The 15,830-nt window shown below is 33.4% G+C and overlaps 1 protein-coding gene across 1 annotated transcript in view; it reads right to left on the reverse strand.

Moving 5' to 3' along the window:
- Positions 1–15,830, reverse strand: part of STAG2 (stromal antigen 2) — a 127,791-nt gene that overhangs the window by 18,419 nt on the left and 93,542 nt on the right. Inside the window, exons 21-28 of the mRNA XM_052662833.1 lie at positions 14,102–14,172; positions 13,698–13,785; positions 13,525–13,605; positions 11,618–11,710; positions 9,430–9,604; positions 5,246–5,385; positions 2,479–2,580; positions 37–185 (exon numbers count right to left, since the gene is read on the reverse strand). Of these exons, the coding sequence (XP_052518793.1) occupies positions 37–185; positions 2,479–2,580; positions 5,246–5,385; positions 9,430–9,604; positions 11,618–11,710; positions 13,525–13,605; positions 13,698–13,785; positions 14,102–14,172 (899 nt within the window). The remainder of the gene's footprint in view (positions 1–36; positions 186–2,478; positions 2,581–5,245; positions 5,386–9,429; positions 9,605–11,617; positions 11,711–13,524; positions 13,606–13,697; positions 13,786–14,101; positions 14,173–15,830) is intronic.

Below are 15,830 nucleotides of genomic sequence, written 5' to 3' on the forward strand. Positions count from 1 at the left end.
AAAACCCAGAGAAGCTGAATAAAATTTGGAAATTACTTGTGTAGCATAGCAATGGCCTCTCTAGTTTTCAACTGATCGAGTCCAAAAGTTAAAGCAAAACGTCGAGCAAGTTCTTTAATGCCGCTAAAAGTTGAGGATGACCTATCAAAATTATAGCCATTTTCCTGTATCATTTCATTAAAAAGCTGTTTGGAAAGAAAGAAAGAAAGCATGTTAAAGTTTTTTAATAATTATGGATTATTACTGATTTTGAAATATCATATTTTATATTTAACATATACTTGATGTTCTATAAATAAGGCATTATACTTCATTCTAAAGCATGGATTTTTTAAAACATGATTCAAATGACCAAAATTGCAGCACTTCACATATTCAAACTAGAGGTAATTACTGACATTAGAAACTTCTTAGATTAGTTAGAGTTTTTTTCTGTCACTATTAATTGGATAATATAATAGCATATAAAAATATAAACCAACTAAATTATTAGGCAACTATGTTCTTATTGACATTTAAATTATGGATCAAAAAGTAAGCAAAACAAAATATAATTTTTTCAACTATCAAACTGCCAAAATTTTTAACAGATAATGGCTACTACTCAAGAATACAGCGCATTCCTATAGTAGTTATGGCTACTACTCAAGATAGTCAGCAGGAGTTTGCAGTATGACTCAGGAACTCAAACCAGGCTCTGTGACACCTAGAGGGGTAGGAATGGGGCGGGAGGTGAGAGGGAGGTTCAAGAGGAAGGGCTGGCTGATGCATGTTGATGTATGGCAGAAACCAATACAATATTGCAATTATCCTTCATTAAAAATAAATAAATTTAAAAAAAAGAATACAGTGCAATGGGCACTGATCTGGGAACATAAACTGAGATAACCTTTCTTTCTAAACAGCAATCTGGCAATGTGTAGCAAAAGCTTTAGAATTTTCATGCTCTTTGACTAAGCAATTGTTATTATCAGACTCTACCCAAAAAGAATAATAGTAATATTTGTGTGCAATACACAGGTACAAAAATGTTTGTTTTAATGCTATTTATAATGGAAAGAATTGTACACTCCCAATACAGGGGGCACAGATTCCATCCCTGCTAGGGGAACTAAGATCCCACATGCCACACAGAGCAGCCAAAAAAGAGCAGAGGGAAGTATTTAATGGCATGAAAAAGCTTAGGATTTATTAATATGAAAAATTGAGGATATTAAGACAGAATGCACATTTTTTATTTTGTAAAATAAGATTTAACACAGGCATTAAAAAGATTTTAGAAAGATGATTAAAAATGAAAACACTGTCAAGTGAAAAAAATTAAAGTATATTTTTTCTAGTTTTCCTAAAATACTTTCTAAACGTTCTACAGCTATTATTTTAAAACAAAAGTTATTTAAATGCAGCCTTTAAAATCTTTTAATAAAGAATATCAAATATGCAAATGAAGCTAAGAACTTTCACACCTATGTTTCTAAAAAGCCAAGAAACTTTATCAAAGTGAAATGGGTTTGGTTATGATTTACACGCATTTGGTCTCAACAGACCAAAGTATACTAAGCAAATGATTTTTGCCTATTTAAACTTGCCATGCCACTGCCAAAATGAAAATGACTGGTGTATTTTCACTATGATTGGTAAGTGCTCATTAAAATTACATGTGTGAATGGGTAACGAATAAAGTAAAATTCACCTGAAACTTCCCAAAGCAAGTTAACCACGGTTAACATTTGGGTGATTATTTTTTCCAAATAGACACAGTGAAAGTGAAAGTCACTCAGTCAAGTCTGACTCTTTGTGACTCCATGGACTATACAGTCCATGGAATTCTCCAGGCCAGAATACTGGAGTGGGTAGCCTTTCCCTTCTCCAGGGACACAGAGATAGGCGCTATTTCACAGTGATGCTATACTGCAATCTTTTTATTTTATTCTCAAATACGGTAGAGATCTTAAATTAATACCAACTTATGCTAATTTTAAGTGCTACCCAATAGCCACTGTGGAGATGTACTACACAATATATTCATCTAATATCCTATTGATGGACATTTGGATTATTTCTAATTTCTTGGTATTATAAATAACTTTGCAATGTACAATCTTGTATATTCATTTTTGCAAACTTATCCTATTACCACTGTAGACAAAATTCTAAAAGTAGAATTGCTGCCTCAATGACATACACATTATAAATTTTGACATGTATTGGCAAACTGCCTACCAGGAAGGTTGAGCCAATATATACTGCTGACAGAACCTGTTTCTCCCATATCTTAGGCAGCTGTAGGTTTTGCCAATCTTGCCAGTCTAGAGGCAAAAAATGATCTCACTTGCTCAATGTTTACTAGTGAGATTGTGTATTTTCCATTTCCACTTTTACGAACTATGTACTGTGCTCTTTTGCCCAGTTTTTGACTGTTACCTTGAACCTGTAAGTGCTTATTATGTTAGCCTAATCATGGTACTCATGTCTTACCTGTTGCAAACTGAGAATAAGGGTCTTTGCACACTGAATTTTGTCTATTTGTCTTGTTTTACTCATTGTTTCTTTGATGATATCACCATAGTCATTATAATACTAGAAAAGAAATTTGAATAAATTAGGGCTTTGTCTCTTAAAACTATTGGACAATAAGACTAATTTTAGGTTAGGCACATAAACATATTACAAGAATATATTTGGCTAAAATTATGACTTCAAAGACACATAAGAATGTTACTGAAACTTTATTATAATCTTTAAGCACAATCTCTAACATTGGTAAATTCGGAAATATCAGACAGTTAAGATCTAATTCACATTAAGTTCTAGAGTTGATTTTAAGGAGGTATAGTGTATAAAAATAATTAAGTATTCAGATTTTCAGAACTATTAGGTTGGTGCAAAAGTAACTGCGGTTTTGCACTTTTGAACTTTGCTGTTTGATATTAGAATACACTCTTAAATAAATGTGGTTGCTATATATCATTCTAATGCACATTTCTCAGTTTGTGTTTTTTGGCCAATGAGTTATTACTTGCCATTTATTTTACATTTATTTTAGAGTAGGGAAATGATGTTAAGACAAAAAGCAAAGTCAAGTGATTTTCTTGAGTTCAAAATGAGTCATGAAGCAGCAGAGACAACTCGCAACATCAACAGTGCATTTGGCCCAGGACTGCAAACAAACATACAGTGCAGTGGTAGTTCAAGAAGTTTTGCAAAGACAAGAGGATGAGGAGCGCAGTGGCCGGCCTTCAGAAGTTGACACCAACCAGCTGAGAGCCATCATCGAAGTTGATCCTTTTACAACTACCCAAGAAGTGGCCCAACAACTCAATGTCGACCATTCTATGGTCATTTGGCATTTAAAGTAAACTGGAAAGGTGAAACAGCTCGACAAGTGGGTGCCTCATGAGCTAACTGAAAATCAAAAAAATCATCGTTTTGAAGTGTCAAGTGTCTGTTGTCTTCTCTTATTCTACACAACAACAACAAACCAATTCTTGATCAGATTGTGACATACAATCAAAAGTGTGAGACAAACAGCGACAACCAGCTCAGTGGCTGGACTGAGACACTCCGAAGCACTTGTGAAAGCCAAACTCGCACCCAAAAAAAAGGTCACGGTCACTGTTTGGTGGTGTGTGGCCAGTCTGATCCACTACAGCTTTCTGAATCCTGGCAAAACCATTACATCTGAGAAGTATGCTCAGCAATTGATGAGATGGCACTGAAAACTGCACTGCCTGTAACTGGCACTGATCAACAGAAAGGGCCCAATTCTTCTCCATGACAATGCCTTGACCCCATGTCACACAACCAACACTTCAAAAATTGAACACATTAAAAAAAAATTTGAATGAATTGGGCTATAAAGTTTTGCCTCATCCACCATATTCGCCTGACCTCTTGCCAACTGACTACCAAGCATCTCGATTTTTGGCAGGGAAAACGCTTCCACAACCAGCAGGAGGCAGAAAATGCTTTCCAAGAGTTCGTCAAATCCCAAAGCATGGATTTTTATGCTACAGGAATAAACAAACTTATTTCTCATTGGCAAAAACGTGTTGACTCTAATGGCTCTTTCTTTGATTAATATATGTTTGAGCCTAGTTATAATGATTTAAAATTCATGGTCTGAATCCGCAATTACTTTTTCACCAACCTAATAGTAAGTCAATAAATATTATCATAGTTACTTTCATAACTTATTCATTGCAATTGGCATGTATTTCATGAGCAGTTTCCAAATTTATTAATTTCCATATAGAAACTAACAGTCTGTTAACAACATTTAAAAGAAAAGTTACTGTGAAGTGAAGTTGCTCAGTCGTGTCTGACTCTTTGTGACCCCATGGACTGTAGCCTGCCAGGCTCCTCCATCCATGGGATTTTCCAGGCAATAATACCAGAGTGGGTTGCCATTTCCTTCTCCCGGGGATCTTCCCGAGCCAGGGATTTAATCCGGGTCTCCTGCATTACAGGCAGACCAGACTCTACTGTCTAAGCCACCAGGGAATTCCCAAAGTTACTGTATGTGGCATTTAAATCACACACTGCACATGATTTTTTTTTCCAATTTAAGATTTTACATAACTACCAGAGATAACAGGATAACCACGCCCCTATGTGACTAACAAAATTGACTTTAATCTAGAATACCTATGTCTAAAAGTTTAAAACTTGCAAAGTGACTTCAAAAACCACCAGTTAAAAAAAAAAAATCTAACAAGTATCATGCCAAACAAGTTAAAGAATCTCACATATATTTATGATGCTTGTGAATAACCTACTGTGAATCTAAGCAGATTTTCAGAGCTTAAGAAACTTTACTATCACAGTGCAACAGATAAAGAAAGGCAGGATACAAAAGGTAGTAAGTCACTCAAGGTCACAAGCTGCATAGTAACCAAGTTGAAACTATATTATCTAATTGTCTGACTCCTAAAACATTTTTTTATGTTACATCAAGGAGGGGAGTGACACCATTCTGTTGTTTTAAATTAAATCACAAATGCAATTTCTATTAGTGACAGTTAATCTAAGACTAGCTGTTTGCAATATTCCAAACACAAATGAACTCAAACCCAAAATGTCCATTGATAGAGGAGTGGAGGTATGAGAAAACGTTACTGAAAATGTTAAATATTTTAAGAGATTTCTTTTACACTACAAAAGTAACTTAACTATTAAAAAATTCAATGGTAACCAAACATAAAAGCAATATAAAAATATCTTATTGTCCACTTTTCAATTTTACCTTCATATACTGCTTGAAGATATCTGCAGCTGTATTCATCTCCACCACAGTATATACAATTAGCTTACAAAATGCTGCAAGTAAATTCCTCCTTTTATGCAGAGCTTCAATTTTACTGGCTTCATCCTCCTGCTGACCATCTGGGGGAAAAAGTTTCAAACTTTAATGGCATCTGTATTTTATTTCAGCCATATATATATATATATATATATATATATATATATATATATATATAAAACTTTATTTTTATTTTGGAGAATGTGAAAAATAAGGAAAAAAATTTAAATAAAATAAAAATTATAACCACTCAATAGCTTCCTGAATGACCAGCCCATTTATTCCAACAGAAAAAATTTTTGTGATGTCAAATCAGAAGGCTGTTTGATGAACATGGAACAGGAACAAGAGGGCTGGCTGAGTCAAAGGAACTGATGCTTAATGAAGTCAGGCTAAGCTTGCCTAACATACAAGCACGTCTAACCCATTGATCTACTTCCCTAATAGGATAGTTTGACAACGAGACCTGCATATTCACTATCTGTTGGGTAAGGCTTTTCTTCCCTAGGCGCAGACAACCTTAGAAATTGTCCGATCCCTTCTAAAGATGACCCCACCTCACCTAGAGCCCAATTTCCATTGACAGATACTTCCTTTATACATATTACAGATATTCAGTTGGACTGGCCGAGAAATCATTCTTTTTAAGGGAACTTCACATATTTCTCCTCTGATTAATTATGTGAGATCTTGATATTTGATATTTATCAAAGGGACAAAATTATTTCCAAATTCATAGTTGAGAAAGCCAGATTACAGCCGCCAAGTACTGCCCAAGGATTTTCAATTTGATCCTGTAAATAAAATTGTGATGATGCCTTTTACATAAAAAGCTATGCAAAGAATTTTCCTCTTGACAAATTTTATAAATGAAATTACTTATATCAAAAATATTATGTATAAAATAAGAACTCTTTCTAAGAAAGTATTTACTTCACCCTGTCTCTGATAATCCTTGATAACTGCTCGTAAATAAAAACCAAAGGTTGAGACTAGGAATTTAAGACAGACCATCCAAAAAGATTCTGTTATCAAAATTGCCTATTCCAGAATGCCAAAGTCATTTTCTTAGAAACCTAAAATGTACTGTTTATTCTCTTTAAAGAGTACATTGAACATAAAAGCTAACTTTTCTTAATGACTCTGTGATTATAAATGGATTTCTATACAATATTGTTCCAATCACTGTTTGGTACTGCTCTCAGGAACTAGAGGGATATAAGACTTACTCCCCCTATAGACTAAGTTACTTAGATATTAAGAGTTTTTTTTGAGTCCTTTTGAAAGTTTTGTTCACTTCTTATCAAAAATTAGCTACTTTTTTCTCCTGTAGGGATTAAAGAAATGTTAGAAAAGTATCTAATGCACTGGGCCTTTCATAGATGTCAGTTGCCATTATTATTATATGTTGTCAGCGCCTCTAGAAGCATTCCCTATTTTACCCTCCCCTTCTAATCTGATGTGGGCTAACAAATCAAATAACCATGGGTCTACAATATCAGGGGTTAGATGAGCATGAAAAGCAATGGAAACGATCATATGTTGCTGGTGGGAGGATAATAGAATAAAACTACTTTGGAGAATAATTTGGCAACATGTGGTAAAGTTTAAAATGCACATAGACTATATACTCTAGCAATTCCACTCAGGTATACACAAGCACACCTCAGAGATATTGCTGGTTTGATTAGACCACCATGAAGTGAATACCACACTAAGATAAGTCACCTGAATTTTTTGGTTTCCTAGTTCATATAAAAGTTATGTTTATACTATACTAAGTCTTACTAAGTATGTAATAGCATTATATCTAAAACATGTATGTACCTTAATTTAAAAACACTTCAATGCTAATCATCATATAAGCTTTCATGTAAACTGCAATACTAACAACAAAGATCACTGATCACAAATCACCATGACAAAATATGGAAAATTTTGAAATGTGCAAAAATTGCCAAAATATGACATAGAAACATGAAGTGAACAAATGTTGTTGGAAAAATGGCATCCACAGACTTACCTGATGCAAAGTTGTCACAAGCCTTCAATTTGTAAAACTACACATTATCTATGAAAGTGCAATAAAAGGAGGTATGCCTTTACACTAGAAAAGCATCTGCACATGTGCTCAGGAGATAATTATAAGAACATTTTTGCAATATTATTTATAATAGAAGAAAAAATGAAAAAAAAAACTAGATGTTCATCAATATGAAAATGGATAACATGTGGTTAATTCATATCACACAATATTCAGCAGTCAGGATGAATAAACTATAACCACACTGATAAATTTCAAAAATAATGTTAATTCAAAAAACCAAGGTGTAAATTAAATGTTCAACTCGATACCATTTATGTGGAAGCTAGCAACAGCAAATAAACTATATATTCTTAAAAGACACATAAACTCTTGGTAAAATAGAATTAAAATGAAAAGGTACAATAAACACCAAATTCAAAATAGCAGTTATTTCTAGGGAAAAACAATAATGGGATTGGGGAGGGATACAAACAAGGGCTTCTTTTTTATCTATGCTTTATTCCTTTAAAAAACAAATCTGAAACAAGGCAAAATTTAACAAATGCTGGTGGTTGGTCTACATAAATGTGTTATATTTTATTCTTTTCCATAGAACTAGAATACATTTCATTTTTAAAGTATAAATAGAAAAACACAGTCCAAGGAGGTAAAGCAGAGTGTAATTCCAGGAATACTCCCAGAGTATTGGCAAGCTTATTCTCATTCCTGTTTCCTCTGGTCTAAATGAATTTGAGGTAGTCTGCAACTAACAAAAGGGTCATAGACAAAAACTGATTTTATATCAGTGTTTGGAATATATGTTTATTGATAGAAGTTTTAAAAACTCCAACACATCTTTTAGGATCCATTTCAGATGTTAGCCTGTTTCAATGGTGTTTTGACTCTGACAGAATAGTAAGAACTTTCTCTAAATGTCCATAACATTTTGTACATATCTCTACTACTTATCAAGTTATATAATAATTATTTGCTTTTAGAAATGTCTTTTCTACTTGAATTCTTAAAAGACTATATCTCATTTTTAAAAAATATTCACAGCATCTTAGTATACTACCTGCTGACTAATAAATATCAAATGAATGTCAAAAATAAAGTATAACTAAACCAAGAGCTGAAAGTGAACAGTGGAAAATTCTAGGTATATAAACTTTAGTACATGGATTTTTGATTATCTGTTTTGCCTATTTTGATTTCTCAATCCTGTTCGAGTTAAGTTTGTGATACTTGAGAACAAAATATTGATGGTATATAGCCTTCAGGCTTAACTTCAAATTAAAAACAAACCCAGAAAGAAGTCACCAAATGTTATCTGTTTTTCCACGATTTCTTGTTCAAGTAAGGCATGGTGGTGGTGGTGGTGGTGGTGGTTTAGTCGCCAAGTTGTGTCCGACTCTTACAACCCCATGGACTATATAGCCCGCCAGGCTCCTCTGTCCAAGGGATTCTTCAGGCAAGAATACTGGACTGGGTTGCAATTTCCTTCTCCAGGGGATATTCCCCACCCAGGAAACAAACCCGGGTCTCCTGCACTGCAGGCAGATTCTTTACCAACTGAGCTATGAAGGAAGCCCAAGTAAGGCATCCGTGTACGCAATCAGAGTACAAAGAGTAACAATACCGAGGTTCTTCTGACTGTTTACCTGTAACATTCTGTATTGCCCCACACTTTAACGGAAAAACAATGCTATGAAAGTATACAACAAAAATGTCACTTTAACTTTTTTTTTCTGCTCTAGTTACTTGAATATTGGCATTACCAATAATTAAGGGGAAAATGAAGCAAATTTTATTGATTACCTGCCTACATGCCCAGGCACTACACTAGTCACTTTGCATAATGTAATTAACTCATACAGTTCTGTAGGTAGCTACAAATTAGAAAAACAAACTCACAACTAGTGAGAAACGATATTTCATTGTCTTTATGTTATAAGAAATGAATACAAAATGCAGTGGAAAATGTACCTGCCTTTCACATTTAAGAATAAAATATGAAATAGTAGTATAACATTTTATACTGTTGCTAAATTTGATTTATGGTAGATACACAAATTTAACAAAAAGATGGCAATAAAATTACCTGCACTGTTATTGTCATCATCCTGTTCAATGAAGACATGATCCAGAATAAAGCTGAGCAACTCAGACTGCAATGAAGAATCAGGGGTGTAAACTAATGGCTCTAACATGTCACGCCCTCCTGACATAATCTGATGGCTGAAGATCATCAAAATATCACACAGAATAGTGAAGGCCTATTATAAAAAAAAAGGGGGGGGGACAGCATGCCATAAACCAAAGTTTTTCACAAACTGCCACAAATAACTTACATATTTAACATGGAAATAAAATCCAACCCTCTGCATTTGAAACTCAGTAAAGCAATGGCTATTAAGACTTTCCTAAGACTTTAAGAGTGAAATTTTTGCAACAATAACGACTGATATTTGCACTGTGATCTACTAAATGCAAGGTAATTTCACAAATATTCTTTTTAATTTTCAGTAACTTTTAAGTGATTTGTACAATGTTAATATCATCAAAACATGCAGTCAGAACTCAATCGCATGTCTTCTGACTCCAAATCCCACACTAAATCACAATGTCTCATGATATACATTCTCAAATATGAATTAATGTATAAACTTGATACCATTCTTCTCTTCTATGGAAGAAAAACACTTAAACCAAGAAGACGGATATCTCCTAGAAGATCTCTTAGAAGAGAGATCACAAAATCTTATTGTCAGCATGTGTGGTGATTAAGTAGAAAAAACATAATAACCAAGTATGGGCCTGCGAACTAATCACCAGGCAAAGCAGATCTTAATAACAGCTTTGCCTTTTTGGAACTAACCACATTTATTTTTTTTCTCTTATGCTTTTATCTCTTCTTTTGGTCTCTTCCTCTCATTTTACTACTATAAAAATAATTTATACTGATCAGGATATTTGAGTTTACAAATTTTTGCAACATACACAGTAAGTATACAAAGTCATAAGCATGGTGACATTTACTAATTAGGTGAACTGGTAGGCCTTGTGAGCTAACCAGGACATATCCCTGGAGGCTTATAGGAAGACTAATAATACACAGGTTATTTAATAACCAAGCAGGTAATCTCCAAGTCTTAAAAAACTGATTATACATAAAGGAGATTACACACAATAACCCATAAAGAATTATGTGAAATAAGGAATATTAAGCTGAATATCTTGGTGGTCTATGAAAATATATCAAGTAATATTTCACGTATTAAGTTTGGATCAGTGTATACTTCATTAAAAGGGCTTCCCAGGTGATGCGGTGGTAAAGAATCCACCTGCCAATGCAGGAGACACAGGTTCGATCCTTGGGTTGGGAAGATCCCCTGGAGGAGGAAATGGCAATCCCCTCTAGTACTCATGCCTGGAAAATCCCATGGACAGAGGACCCTGGTGGGCTACAGTCCATGGCGTCGCAGAGAGTCAGATACGACTGAGCAACTGAGTGCGCCTACATGCGCACACACACACACACACACACGTACTTCATTAAAATCCTATTATAAGATTTTAACTATAAAATAATTTCACTATTGATACCTTCTGAAATTCTGTACCTCTTATCAGAATTGTAGAGAAGAAAATTAAAGTCCCAAGTCCTTTATTGTTACAGTTCAAAACTAAATAGGCTCTTGGTCCCAGGATCAGAATTTATTTTACAGATGGGAAAACTACCCATGGCACCAGGTAACAATGCATTTTCAGAATGAGAAAGTTGGCAGGAATGGAATTAAGAGGGCATATGAGGTGGGAAGGTAACACTTTGAAGACAAGAAAGTGATTAAGATTTTTATTTCAGACAAAGTCCACATAAGAAAAAAAGCTTTACACAATCAGGACAGGCAGGAATGCCAAGATCTGATAATATTCACAGAGATAACAAAACCGGATGGACCTTTCCCTCCCTGAGGCAGACTTGCTATACCTGTTGCTTTCAGGAATAACTTACATAACTGCATACACCTACTTTGTATATATGGGTTTGTTTACCAAGTGTGGCATAAAGAAACAGTAACACAGAATGACTGCAGTATAAGAGTAATCGATAATGCTCCAAATGGACTTAATATTACTTAATCTATTTTTTGAGCATGGTATATACACAGACAAATACAAGATATTTTTAGTTTGCCCAATTTTAGTATTACTTAAATTTTCTATATTAGTTCAAATATTTGTTCAGGGTTGCTTACAAAAGATTGCTATCTATAGTAGTTACTAACCTGTTCTTTAACAGTAGTATTCACATTGGTCAGGTAATGCTGACATATTTGACAGAATACCCTCATCTGTTTCTTTAAACGCAGCAAGTCCTCCTTGAAAAAAATTTAACAACAACATCTTAAAATACTGTATTAAAAACTCATTCAGTTTTTAAGATATTTTAAATTACATAAAGATCATCATATACTTAATTGTGCTAACTTTTTACATTAGATTTAAATTCTTCCTTAGCATTTATCAAAAAGAAAAACAAAAACCACTTTAAAATTCTCAACAAATTGCACCTTAAAAATACCAAGTATATTAATGGATAAAATCCTAAATGATCTTTAGAATGAGAAAAAACGTATATGACTATATATGGCTATTCACATAAATCCACTGCTTCAGAATGTTTAATAGGATTTACACTCCATCCTTGCTTTCTAATTAGATGGCTGGCCAAGTGATGAATGGAATAAATTAAATGATTTTTAAAAAGGGGACAGTATCTTTCATTTCTAGGATACTGATTGTGCTTTTAAAAACAGAGAGAGGCCTAACAAAAATTAGTTTCATGGTATTACTCCACTTAAGGAAAACAAAAACAACTTAAGTCTCTAGTAAACCTAAGGATGAATCTTCTTCTAGATTTTTTTAAAGAAGTTTTTTTCTTTTTATAGATATTTACCAGTTAATTTAAAATAGAAAAATACTCTATAAAGATCATCCACACTAATTTATTTGAGGCATTACCTTTGCCTATCTCCTGATACTGAATGCCAAACAACAGAATATCAGTACACATTCAGTGTATGTAATAGACAAGCTGAAATAACAGATTTAACTTGGAGATCGCTTTGGTAAAGAAAACTCAACCAAGTTCAGCATAATAATTTTGCACATAATAACCTTCATTTTTACCCTTTTTCCCCCTCTACTAAATGTATTACCTTTTTCCCATGTTAATTTTTAACTCAATGCTTTTGATTTAGGTGAGCAATCATATCTGCTAATACATAGTCACTGGACCTACTACAAGTCTGATATTGAATTAAATAAAGTTTCTGAGTGTCTGACAAAAAGTACACTATTTTAACAGTACTATATTGTTTTTTGCAAGAGGCAAATATCCATTTGTAGATATAACAGCATCATATACTTAAAAACCTCAAAAAAATTCTAAAGTTATTCTGTGATTTTATGTGAAACAAACTTATCGAGAGGATTCCTTCTTCAGGAAAATAACTACAAACAACTAATTCTACATCTTACAGAAATCACTTAATGTTTATAAAAATGTGCTCAAATAATATTTAAGGCAACATCTACTGCAACAAATATGATGTTTAAGTTTCTAATTTACAAATGAAAAAGTACTGTTCAGTTCAATTACTAAACACTTCACTGATTACAATTATGGATAAAATGTTGAAAGTTCTATGACCTAGTAGCTGGCATACTGCACTCAACCACAAAGTGATATTTTATGAATTTGGAACATCAGTAGAGAGATCTGAGTATGAATAAGATGATCTCCAAACAATACCAAGGTATAAGATCTAGGGATAGGTAGCTTGTAATAATTAACTTATGGAATCCAACAGCTGTATCTGTATGTTTTGAAGGTTCTTGGTCATGATTTACAAAATCTATAGTTCTTCATGCATCCAGAACTTTTGAGAATGATGTGGAAATCCATAAATTATGCCACCTACAAATGTGACTTTTTATTTTAAAACCATTCTCTAAACAAATGTTAAATATTCTTTCATGGAATATGTATCAAACTACAAGTAACTATTTTTAAAAATATACATGCCTAAATAAAAGATAAGCAAGACTTTATTGAAATAATCGGTTTTATGTTTAAGTTTGCTGAAAACTTAGTAATATTTAATAAAGACGCCACTGAACCACCACAAACCTTCGTAGAGCTGCTTTCAGTTATCTTTGCAAGCTGCCAAAGGATTACATAGTGAGTACACTGCAGTGCGTGAATAACAATCTATAAAGGAACAAAAAGAACACAATTAAAATTTAAAAGTCACATATCTTCATTCTCAAAGTGAAATATATAACTTGTAAATAAATAAAAACCTGTTCAGGCATGTCTCCATTTTCAATTCCGGTTTTCAATAGTTTGTAATTACAAGCAAACAAATCCCACTTTGAAAGATCATGGGCACTGTAAAAAAAGAATTAAGTTATATTAAAAATTTAAGCTTAATCACATCTGTTCTGGACTTGACTGCTAACAGAATACTGTTAAAGTAAAATATAGTAAACTTCCTAACATGTACCCACAAGAACAAAAAAATGTGTACTTTAAAAAAGTGTATTAGTTGAAAATTTTTTTGTTTCTCAAAGTATGACTCCAAACACTGTTTTCCGAAAAGCACAAGAAATCCAGCAAGAATTCTGACATTATAATCCCAAAACATGTAAGTTGGTTCTGATTTTGATAGTTTTAAAAAATCAGAAACTTTAACAATTCAACTTACTTATGGAAAGCAGTGATTCGCTTCAATGTTGACAATACCTGATATGCATCATCTTCATCAGGTTCTTCGCCCTATAAATGTTAATTATACCATATTAAACATTAATAATTACAAAAGTGAAAAATCTTAAGCTATTACATTTATGATACCATCCTAAAAAGAAAGAATAACATAAAGATCACAGTAATATCTTTTTCAACCCACCTCCCAGAATAATGAAAATAAAAACAAAAATAAACAAAGGAGACCTATTTAAACTCAAAAGCTTTTTTGTAGCAAAGGAAACAATAAACAAAACACCACCCACAGACTGGAGAAAATATTTGCAAATAATGTGATCAACAAGGTGTTAGTCTCCAAAATTACAAACAGCTCATGATGTTTAACATCATCAAAACAAACAACTGAATCAAAAAACAGGCAGAAGAACTAAATAGACATTTCTCCAAAGAAGACATACAGATGGCCAAGAGGCACATGAAAAGATTCTCAACATTGTTAATTATTAAGAGGAATGCAAATCAAAACTATAATGAGGTGTCACTTCACCTCAGTCAAAATGGTTACCACCAAAAAATCTATAAAACAATACATGCTGGAGAGGGTGTGGAGAAGGGAATCTTTGTGGGAACTCTTTCTGGGACAAAACCTGGTATAGCCACTATGGAGAACAGTAAGAAGGTTCCTTAAAAAACTAAAAGTAGAGCTACCATATGATCTAGCAATCCCACTCCTGGGAAGGTACCCAGAGAAAAACATGGTCCGAAAGGATATATGCACCTCAATGTTCGTTGCAGCACTGTTAACAGTAGCCAAGACACAGAAGCAACCTAAATGTCCATCAGACAGAGGAATGGATAAAGAACATGTGGTACATATATACAATGGAATATTACTCGGCCATTAAAAAGAATGAAGTGATGCCATTTACAGCAACATGGATGGACCTACAGATAGTCATGCTGAGTAAAGGAAGTCAGAGGAGGAGAAATACATGACATCCCTTATGTGCAGAATCTTAAAAGAAATGATACAAATGAACTTACTTACAGAACAGAAACAGACTTAAAGAACAAACTTATGATTGCCAGGTGGGAGAAGGATGGAGGGAAAGGATAGGTAGGGAGTTTGGGATGGACAGGTACCCACTGCTATATTTAAAATGGCTAACTGTATAGGTTCTACTGGATAGCACATGGAACTCTGCTCAATGTTATGTGGCAGCATGGGTGGGAGAGGAGTTTGGAGGGAGAATGAATACATGTATATGTATGCCTAAGTCTCTTTGTTGTCCACCTAAAACTAACACATCATTGTTAATCAGCTACATTCCAATATAAACCTTTTTTTTTTAAAAAAGAATCATATCCAGCCAAGGGTAGTCATTAAAATTAACTAAAAATGTAATCATCATACATCAACATATTTACACAAACTTCCAATTAAGCAAAACTTAGTAAGTATGAAATGTTACACAGAGAAATAAGAAAGTTTAAGAACTAATTGTTAAACAAAATACTGGAAATTACAAAAATCCGTATCATTTTTGCAGCATTTATGACAAAAGTGATGTGGAAAAACCTAAATGCAATAATCTGAGAATCATGAGTTTTTACTTTATGCAAATCAACTAAACTGTTGAGTATATCTTTCCAGAAAAAATAAAACCACAATAAAAATATAAGTGTATTTGAATATCATGCTTAAGCCTCTTTGGAAATAGAACTGA

Source organism: Budorcas taxicolor, chromosome X (genome assembly GCF_023091745.1).
Source record: "Budorcas taxicolor isolate Tak-1 chromosome X, Takin1.1, whole genome shotgun sequence".
Classification (NCBI taxonomy): Eukaryota; Metazoa; Chordata; class Mammalia; order Artiodactyla; family Bovidae; genus Budorcas; species Budorcas taxicolor.